The 11,458-nt window shown below is 36.3% G+C and overlaps 1 protein-coding gene across 1 annotated transcript; it reads left to right on the top strand.

The window, feature by feature from the left end:
• The first annotated feature begins 5,261 nt into the window (after nucleotides 1–5,261).
• LOC133283863 (protein VACUOLELESS GAMETOPHYTES-like) lies at nucleotides 5,262–5,978 on the top strand. The gene has a single exon (XM_061480786.1). The coding sequence runs from the start codon at nucleotides 5,262–5,264 to the stop codon at nucleotides 5,976–5,978; it is 717 nt and encodes a 238-aa protein (XP_061336770.1).
• Nucleotides 5,979–11,458: the final 5,480 nt, after the last annotated feature.

Genomic DNA, 11,458 nt, shown 5'->3' with positions numbered 1-11,458 from the left:
ATATTCTATATGGTACTTGCTTGCTACACCCATTATATGCTTGTTTAACTTTAAAGCCTATTAGAACTAAAGAAAAAATTAATTACATCAACAAAAGAGTTTATTTTTTTCATGTGTCAAAAACAGATCAAATTTTTTACTTCCTCCTTAAATTACTCGAGGGACATGAACTCCCCAAGCTTGAAGATATTAAAGACAAACAGTACATCAAATTTACCAACGGTCATTCGACTAAAGCTGTGTTTGTTTAAAAGATTCAATTCAAAAGGGAAATAAAGCTAATTTCAAGGTTAATACCGATGCTTTTCAAATTAGCTCCAATTTTGTCGAATTTCTCTAGGTGAACATGGCATGCATGGCACTGAACACAAAATCGGAAGTTTATTAACATGAATCATAGTTTGTGGGAAAATAAGATTCAAGCCTATCCTACAATAGGGAAAACTCTCAAGAGTTCCTACTAAGATAGCAAGCAGAGGATGTAAATATGGCTCTTTAGGAGTTCAGCTATATTTAACAACAACTTTGCAAAAAGAAAAGCTCTTATGGACTTATGGAACAAAGAGAGTATGTCAAAAGATAGGAGATTGCTAAATTCATCAACCGATAATTTCAAGGGGAAACAAAGACTCAAATCAATTGCTACTATGAATTATGTTGATTAAAGGGCCATGGCTACAATAAAACAATTGGGTGCCATCTTCGAATATGTAGAACAACCAATGGTATATCAAAATCGACAGATGAAACAAGTTTACCACACTTGTGCCACACAATCATATAATATATTGGTATGCAGAAGGGTATACTAATTAACCCTGCAGCAACTTCGAGAACTCAAAAAATTCAACTGCAAATTAAAGTTCATAAGACTTGAAATCGTTGAACTAAACATTTCAAGAAATACGTTAACTATCAAAAGGATCAGTTGATAGCACAATATGACAATGATCCCCAAATTACATCTCATGCTTTGCCATTGACAACTGATTATGATGATATTTTAAATTACTAAGAAGATCATCAGAGTGAGTACGATTCTATTGAGAGTTCATCAACGAACACACTGTCACGTTCATCAGGGTTAGAATTTCTTAGCTTTTTTTAATTTAATATATTAATAATAAGGAAATGATTATAAATACAACTATATAGGTATATATGTAAAATTAAGGATACTTTTATAATTTCCCAAATGTAAGGAAAATTTTCCTTTCAGTACTCATAAGTCATAAGGGTATGTTTACTTAGTTACAATTGTTGTCTTGCTAAGAGTTATGCAAGTATGCGCGCAAGTATACGCGACAAGAAGTAATATAGGGCTTTTGTGAATCCTAGTTATCGTTCCCACAAGGATCTTTGACATTTTTGACTTTGAATAAAATTGTAATTGATAATCAGAACAAAAATAAAATCAAATCAAATCAAATTAAATGACTGCTATTCTAAATCAAGTGTAAGAAAAATATTTTTGTGAGGATTTTCTTTTTAAAATAGAACTTTAGTTGATGAAAGAATTTTTGAACTACTGACTGGAAAATTAATTAAATGGAAGCATTGTAAAAAAAAAAAATTATGATTTCCCTTTAAATTTTAAAACAGAAAATTAAACTTGTGGTTTGGAGGAAAATACAAAATGACAACAAAGATTGATTTAAAAACAGAATTTGGAAACAAGTTGGGTATCAATTTCTCCTTCCCTCATTTGCTATTACGTTGCTTTGACCGAAAAATAGATGTTGCTTTTCTTCAACAATTCCAACTTAACGAAAATACTAATACAACCATTGTTTCCCAACAACGATTTTTTTTTTCATAAATAACAGATGACACATCCCTGTGTATCTGTTATTACAAGACCTTGAAGCACCATTTCCTTAAGTTACATGGGGATAACTTCATCCCTGGAACCATACCCATTGAGAGAGATCTCTCTCAACTTTCCATGTGCTTACAGTGAGGTCTAGTGTGGGTTATTTTCCAATAAATCCACACCACTAGGAGTAGCCTATGTGTGGCCATCACATAATAAACTCAGCATAGAAACGCAAAGTAAAAAAACTAGAAATCGACATTTAAGCATTAAAACAGCAACTTAATAACAACTGAGTTCCGGGTACTCTTTCAACCCACTTTACAGAAATTTAGCTCATCCCCATGGGTTTATGAGCATACAAACAGGAAGCAAAAATTACAAACAGTAATTAAAAATCTTCGAACACAGAAAATTAAAAGGGCAAAAGCTATATCCAGAGAATAGCTCTACTACAATGCTAAGGAAATTACACAAATTAAAAATCCCTAAAACTCAGAACTGAAAACAGTAAAAATTAAAATCAAAAGAGACCCAGTGCAGAAGAGGAGAAGAAAGCCTACAACGCTTTTTCTTCCTCTTTTTATAGCTGATGCTCCATCATGCAAAGCGGTCCACACCTCAGCCCTCGCGTGTGCTCTACGCTCTTCCCAATCGTGCGTCTCCTTTTGCACGGGTAGCAAATGCACACCAAAAGAATCTTCAGCCAACACTCCTAACAAACTCCAGCTCACTCAATCGGTTAAGGGACGTGTTTGGCGTTTTTTGTATCAAACCAAAAATCGGTTAGGATTGGTGTTTTGGTTGGTTTGGTTCTCAAAAGGAACCGTGGGTGAGGCTAAGGTTCTGTGGCTTGACCGAAAATTAAAGGATGGTTCGGTTTGTTGGTTCGATTGAAGAAAAGAATCTGAATGGATGGCTTGAGATGGGGTTTGGATGGTGTATCTGTTCACAGAGGTGCTGTGCTAGGGTTCACAAGTTTGCCTCTTTTGTTTTCACGCCTATGAGCCTTTCTTTTTCCTTTCTTTCTTTTGTTTCTTCATTTGGGCTCTTAATTTGCTTTGTAATAGAGCGGCCCACTCTTTTTTTTCATTGCTTTTTCTATTCTTTTCTTCCCTTTTGTCCTTCTAACTTGTAATCTAAAACTCCAGCCCAAGTTTTTGTCTTTCTTTTCTTCTTTTCTTTGCTTGGAAATAACACTTTGGGCCTGAAAAATACAAATACAAGCTCATTAGCTCCACATTCAGAATTATTCATCTCAATGCAATTTAGGGTTAATATTATACACAAAATATTCTTTTCATTTATATTTTCACATTAAACCACATGCTTCAAGTCACATTTCATGGACTTATCAACAACATTCAACAATTCACGTACATATATCTAACAAATTTCTGCAGAGTAATCCGCCTGCATATATATGATATGTGTGATGACTATATCCATCCCAAGGGAAAGCAAGATTGACTTGATCAGATTCAAATGCCATTAGCACGTGCAATAAATGGATGAACAAAGTATATGAACATCTTAACAAATTAAGTGGACGAAGAAAAAGGGAAGGAGCATCTTTCCCACCTAGCCCATTCAACAATAAGGGAGACGTAGGTTAGTTTAAATTACGCATTTTTTTTAATTCTATGACCCTAATTAATTTAAATTAGGTGGGAAAAAGGGCCTGAGTGGGGTGACAAATATCCAGTTCTACCCCAAAGGTTCTTTCGAGGATCCAAACCCCTACTCTTTTGATAATTCGTCCAACCTGAGACTCATATTGTTGGGCCGTACAGGGGGAGCTTATGGCGGGGAGAGACCGCTAATCATAGGCTAAGTGAGCAACAACATTAAGTGGGCTTAGAATACTACAAACAAACTCAAAACCTTAAGGAATTAAGTACATGGGTCCTTCCACTTATATGGTGCCCACTTAATCCATTCTTGACCAATGTGAACCTTTTTCACACGTGGATTCCTCAACTTCTCTCCCTCAACTTCTCTCCCTCAAGTGTCAGTCATAGGCCCATATTCTTTCCCCCTCAAGGAGAGGCTTCTTCGAGTATGAGGTTCATCAATGCTTGGTTTCTCATCAAACATTGGCTCTTTCATCAAGGCTTGGCTACACTCATTAAGACATTGGCTTTCCACATCAAGACATACTCGGATCATCACGGGTCAATCCACCATTAGCTCTTATACCAATTGTTGGGTCGTGCAGGAGGAGCTCATGCCAGGGAGAGACCGCAATCATGGGCCAAGTAAGCAACGATATTAATGGGCTTGGAACACCACAATCAAACTCAAAACCTTAAGGCATTAGGTGCATGCGTCCTTCCATTTATATGGTGCTCACTTACTCCATTATTAACCAATGTGAGATTTTATTTCACTCAATCATTCACATTTGGATTCCTCAACACATATTTATCTTAGATAAGTTATGTATGTTATGTAAAATATTGACGTTACCTTAGTTGACTACTTAAAATGAGCTAAACTTTAATTGATGTAGTCAGTAGTTATTTAAAAGTATATATTGCATAATTTTTTTACATAAATCACATGTATCCTTCACGGGAAGCAATACTGTTCGAGGTGGAACATCTACATCATGATGGGACTAGCTCTCCGAAAGAGATTTTTCGCTATCACATAGATTTCAACCCAAGAGCTTACTTAAACGAATATTGCATAAAATTTTCAAATAGGATAAGACCACCTTTTTTATAAACAGAGAATTTTTTGTTGAGGTTCCATCTTACCAGTTAAGACAATTCCCATTAACATTCCTAGTTGACATAAATTTATGATAAGCCAAGGGCTGTGGCTCCCCAAGGCACAAAATACTCCTTTAACAAACTACAAGTTTTCCAATTCCTTAAAAAAAAACTTGAAAAATTTCAATCTAAATTTATATTTTGCCGGCCTCCTAAAGAAAAAAAAAATCAAGACCCCAGCTCCATCCTTAAATATATAGAGCTAATTCTTTCTCCAAAAGAAAATAAAGAAAAAAAGAAAGAAAGAAAATGCAACGAAATTTAAAACTTTTTGGTGATCGATTGTGGCATAGAGTTCACTTGTTTCGTCAATGACTATATATGAATAATATAATGCATCTCCTTCTAGCTAGCTCTTTCAATTAAAAAGGGTTAAATTCCATTTTCACAACACGCATAATGGCATTTCTCCCGAAATTACGAGTCTTCTACTTACAAAATCAAAGTCAACTAATGAATAATAAGTGAATTGCATGACCTTTCAATCCGACCATGATTCTTTTTTCTTTCTTTTTTAGATGACCTTTCAACCCCACATAAGACCATCTACTAGTATATATCTATACGTATACTGTGCACCCGTTAATTTCCCTATATATAAAGTTACATACACTTATCTTTAACATAGGCTTCAAATTGTGTTAGATCATAGAGTGGAAGAGTGTAAGAAAATGGCACCAGTGAGAAAGAATATGATACAACACTTCACTCATCCAAGCCATCCTCTAACCTACATTGCAAGAAATACACAGTTTCTCTGTGATGGATGCAAGATACTAGGAAACGGCAACAGATACCGATGCAGCACGTGCGATTTCGATTTGCACGAGTATTGTGGCACGTGCCCAACCTACCTCTCATCCTTCATGCACCCCATACACCAACTCACCCTAGCTGTTCGAAGACCCCAAGGTGCACGCCATAACGAACGTGTCTGTGACGTGTGTGGTACACATGTTAATGGCTTGTTCTACAGGTGCAACCTGTGTGATTTCGATGTGCACCCTCTCTGCACACAAATGCCACAGTACACTTGTCACCCTCTGCACCCAAACCATGTTCTGAGGCTCCAACCTCAGCCAGGAACGTTATCTTCTGGCCGGTGCATGGTGTGCAACACGACGTGCAATTTTTGGGGCTACAGGTGCGTGGTTTGTGAGTACTTTGGTATTCATCTTCAGTGTGTTTCAGCACCGGTTGCTTCTGGTTATGCGCATTATGGTTCTGGGTCTAGTTCTGTTTCTGGTTTGGGTCGTGTTTTGTATAGTGCGTATCAGAATCTAAGTTCGAATCAAGGTGGTGGTTTTGGTGGTAATGGTGGTGCAACATATGGTGACAATGTAGCGGACATTATTGCTTACTTTGCAACCAGTTGGCTGAACGGGTGATTCTTGTGGTAAGAAAAAAACTGAGAAAATAAAGAGTGGAATTATGTGTTGATTTTTATTATGTTTTGTGATATGTGATCTTAAATTGGGATGTTAATTTTCATGTGATGTTTTTATATGATCATATAATTATGATAAATGAGGCGGATCAGGTTTTTTTTTACCATTCTTCCATAATTAAACTAAAAAAATATCATTATGCCTTTGTTTTTAAACTATTTAAAAAATATGACATTGTTTGCCAACATAAAAAATATGACATTTCCCATAAACATATATGCCCTTATTTGGCTGTTGACTGGTGCTCATACTTGAATACGTAACCAACATACTCGAGTAAATCAGGTGTCATGAGTTTCTCCTCGAGTACAAGACCTTGATACTCAAGTATGAAACCATATACTCGAGTATTAGGGTCCTAACTTAGTATGATGAGTTTTTATCATAAAACTTTGAAAGATTGTAACTTTTGGCTCGATGGCCCAAATCATGTGATTTTTGCTCTGATTTCATGTAACTTTTTGAGATCTACGAGCTAGAAGATTCCCAAACGATTATTTGTTATTGTTCGAAAGTAAAAAATTTAAATAACATCATTATCAAAGATAAAATATGCCAAACGGGGCACAAAGAAATATTTTTGGGGAAATTTATTGGTCCAAGGGATTTTCCTGCGCGTTGCTCTCAAAAAGTTATGTAAAATAAAATAAAATAAACCTAATTCAGACACCCGAGTCAAAAGTTATGGCCTTCCAAAATTTTATGGTAAAATTTTTCAAATTTTGTAATGCAAATAGGTCTTAGGATACCCCCAAAGCCCCTCCTCAGATCACCCAAGTCAAGTCCAATATTATGAGTATATGCCCATAGAAACTTGTTTGATCCAAAAAAATCTCTTGAAAAAAATTTATATGGCTCAGTTCACTGATATAATCGATTAATGTATACTGGTTTAATCGATTACTCGGTTTAGTCAACGGTCAGGAATGCGTGATATGAGAGTTTTATAAATAAATAAAAAACTCAACTCTCGCAAGTAACTTGGATTGAATACTCAAGTATTGTTCGTGATATAGGTTTTTATGAACATTTATACACTCGAGTACACCTCCCACATACTCGAGTAAATATTCATAAAAACTCATATCACGAATAATACTCGAGTATGTTACCTGCGTACCCGAATATTTACTGTTTTGCGCAATTTACTCAAGTATCAACCTCCTGTTGTTAAGTACATAACTCGGTCAATGATCAAACAAGGGTAGATTAGTGTTATGTTTTGGTATGAGGGCAAAGCGATAATATTTATTTTAATTAAGAGAAAAAGGGTCTATAAGCAAACATGATCAACTTACACCAATTTAAGAATTGTTCATTCTCGTGAGTCTAATAGTTGTGATTTATTAGGCCATAATCATTAATAAATTATTAATTTTCAATAAATCATAATTGTTAGATACACGAAAATCAACAGTTAAGATTTGGTGTAAGACTTATATATTATTCTTATACTGATGTAAGTTGATCATGCCTTATATATATATATATATATATGGGAAAAATATTTATCCTTTTAAAGGATGATCATTTTAGTTAAAACTAGTATTTTATTTAAAATTTAAATTAAAACAAAAAATACTCATTTTTCCCCATTATTTCCATTGTGTACCTATTTGTTTTACTTAAAAGGACACGATTCTATATCTTTTCAAAGGATAAACACCAACCCAATATATATATATATATATATATATATATATATATATATATATATATATAACACTTTACACAAATGTAAGAATGATATTTACACAAATGTAAGAATAATAAGTCTTACACTAAATTTTATGGGCTAAGATCTTTATTTTTCTCTCTATCTATGTTTCTCAGCATTGTTCCCAGCACTCTAACCCAGTTCTTGATTTAAAAGCTGGTTCTTAACCCTTCATTATAGATTATCCCTAATCTTGTAATTGCCCATTAACAAAGTTTTGATTCCCAATTTCCCAATACAGATTCTCAAATTTTGATCGAGAATTAGCAATGGCCAAGCACTTCATGCCATATCCATATTCTGTTAATTGAACTTCAAGAAACCTGCTTCACGAGTCAATTCGATTATTGGGTCTGTTAAATAACGAGAGAGTGAGAAAGCAGAGAGGAACATTTGAAATAATATTCTGTGTGTATTGATCTAATTCAGAGAGTTACAATATATAGAGACTCTAATAGGCTTTAAGTGAAAGGCTCAGACCTAATTACAATCATCATAATAACAGACTAATACAATCAGCATAATTACAGACTAATCAGCATAATTACAGACTAATCATATCTAATCATATTTAATATATTCTAACACTCTCTCTCAAGCTGGAGCGTATAGGTCATAAGCACCAAGCTTGTTACATATAAACTCTATTCTAGGACCCCTCAAAGATTTTGTAAACACATCTGCTAATTGCTCATTAGAGGGTACAAAACTAGTTTTAATTTCACCAGCAAGAATCTTTTCACGAACAAAGTGACAATCTATTTCTATAGGCTTGGTTCTTTCATGAAACACTGGATTTGATGAAATGTGCAGAGCTGCTTGATTATCACAAATAAGATTTGTCTATCTAGTGTCTCCAAACTTAAGCTCTTTGAGAAGTTGTTTAAGCCAGATGAGCTCGCAAGTAGTAGTCTCCATGGAGCGGTATTTTGCTTCAGCACTTGATCTGGCAACCACGCTTTGTTTCTTACTTTCCAGGAAATCAAGTTGCCTCCAACAAAGACACAATACCCAGAAGTAGATCTCCTATCAGCTGGACAACCAGCCCAATCAGCATCACAGTACCCAACAACTTTATCACGACCTTTATCTTCATATTCAAGGCCTTTTCCTGGAGATGCCTTGATGTACTTAAGAATACGAATGACTGCATTCCAATGTTCTTGACATGGAGAATTGAGAAATTGACCGACAACACTCACTGCAAAGGAAATATCAGGCCGAGTGACTGTGAGGTAGTTCAATTTTCCAACCAATCTTCTATACTGTTCAGGATCTGAAAAGGGCTCCCCCTGATTTGGTAGAAGCTTGATACTTGGATCCATAGGAGTATCAACAGACTTTGAATTCAACAGAGCAGTTTCTTCAAGGATATCCAGAGCATATTTTCTCTAAGATATCACAACACCAGTTTTAGATTGGGCCATCTCGATTCCCAAGAAGTATCGAAGTTTCCCAAGATCCTTAGTCTGAAAATGATGACATAAATGTTGTTTCAATCAAGTGATCCCATGCCGATCACTGCCTGTGATGACAATATCATCCACATATACCACCAGATAAATAGATCCAGAAGCAGAATGACGATAAAAGAGAGAATGATCAGCTGCACTCCGAGTCATGCCAAAAAGTTGAACAACACTGCTAAATTTACCAAACCAAGCTCGTGGAGATTGTTTGAGGCCATAGAGAGACTTACGGAGACGACAAACAAGACCTGACTCCCCCTGAGCAACAAATCCAGGAGGTTGCTCCATATAAATTTCTTCCTCAAGATCACCATGAAGAAAAGCATTCTTAATATCCAATTGGTAGAGAGGCCAATGGCGAATAGCAGCCATGGCAATAAAAAGACGAACAGTAGACATTTTCGCCACAGGAGAAAAAGTATCAATAAAATCCAAGCCAAAGACTTGAGTGAAACCCTTCGCCACCAAGCGAGCTTTAAGACGATCCACTTGACCATCAGGTCCAACCTTAACAGCATAAATCCATCTGCAACCAACCACAGATTTTCAAGAAGGAAGAGGCACCAGATCCCACGTGACATTATGATGAAGAGCACTCATTTCATCAATCATAGCTTGTCTCCATCCCGAATGTGAAAGTGCATCACCTGTAGTCTTAGGAACAGATACAGAGGACAAAGAGGAAAGGCAAGCAAAGTATGATGGAGAAAGACGATGATAACTAATATTGACTGTATACCTGGCCAGAGGGCGAGTATCACGAGTACCCTTACGAAGAGCAATGGGAAGGTCACTATCCGAAGGTGGAACCGAAGCCGTGGGAGGAGATGCAGTTGAATGTGAGTCCACAGAGACATCTGATGAACTATGCTCGATCTCATCAGCAGAAGAGGTGATAGAAGGAGAGTCAGAAACATGGACGGGTAAAGACGGAAGGTAAAGAAGGTCACTTGGGAGGGATGACTGTACAAAATCAGTATCCACAGGAGTAGTAGAGGATCCAAAAAAGAGAACTGATTCAAAAAAGGAGACATCCGCCGAGATAAAGTATCGACGTAAAGTGGGAGAGTAGCAACGGTAACCCTTCTGAGACCGAGGATAACCCAGAAAAACACATTTATGAGACTTGGAAGCTAATTTATCCAAACCTAGACCAATATGATGAACAAAACACGTAGAACCAAACACATGTGGAGTTAAAGGATATAAAGCTTGATGGGAAAATAAAATAGAGTGAGGTACCTTATGATTGAGAACAGATGATGGCATGCGATTAATGAGATAGCATGCAGTAAGTATAGCATCACCCTAGAATGTGTATGGAACATTGCCATCAATTAACAAGGCACGAGTGGTTTCAACCAGATGGCGATTCTTGCGCTCGGCTACACCATTTTGTTGAGGTGTATGAGGGCAAGATGTTTGATGAAGAATGCCATGAGATGAAAAGAATTGTTGAAATTGATGAGATAAGTACTCACATGCATTATCACTACGAAAAGTACAAATATGAATTCCAAATTGAGTTTTTATTTCATTATAAAATAACTGAAAAATAGAAAACAATTCAGACCGATTTTTCATTAAAAATAACCAAGTGCATCTGGAATAATCATCAATAAAAGTAACAAAGTACTTAAAACCCAAAGTAGAAGAATGACGACTTGGTCCCCAAACATCAGAGTGGACCACAGAAAAAGGAGAAACAGCTTGACGACTAAGACGACTTGGAAACGTACTACGAGTATGTTTCCCAAGCTGACAAGACTCACAATTTAAAGTAGAAAGAGACGATAAATAGGGAACCATCTTCTGAAGCTTTGCAAGACTAGGATGGCCCAGACGAGCATGGTTAGTAAGAGGAGAATCCACAGTGGAGCAGGCTGAAGAAGAGGGAACTAGTTGATAGAGGCCCTGAGACTCACATCCTTTGATAATCTCCTTCCCCGAACTCTGATCCTGAAAGATGACAGAGGTTTTAGTAAAAGAAACAACACAGTCAATGGATTTGGTCAAACGACTAACAGAAAGTAAGTTAAAAGGAGAATCGGGCACATATAGAACATGATCCAGAGATAAATTGGGTAAAAGAAGAACCGTGTCAATTTCCCTTGATTGGACCAGAGACCCATTGGCCATAGTAATAGTGGCAAAAGAACCAGTAGTACAAAGGGAAGTGAACAAGGACTTATTACCATAAATGTGAACAGAAGCCCCAGAATCAAGAGTCCAAG

This window comes from Gastrolobium bilobum, unplaced genomic scaffold (genome assembly GCF_033153095.1).
Source record: "Gastrolobium bilobum isolate Gb01-03AN ecotype WA unplaced genomic scaffold, APGP_CSIRO_Gbil_v1 utg1721, whole genome shotgun sequence".
Classification (NCBI taxonomy): domain Eukaryota; kingdom Viridiplantae; phylum Streptophyta; class Magnoliopsida; order Fabales; family Fabaceae; genus Gastrolobium; species Gastrolobium bilobum.
The sequence above is the reverse complement of the archived record's forward strand: the minus strand, read 5'-3'. Positions and strand labels throughout refer to the sequence as shown.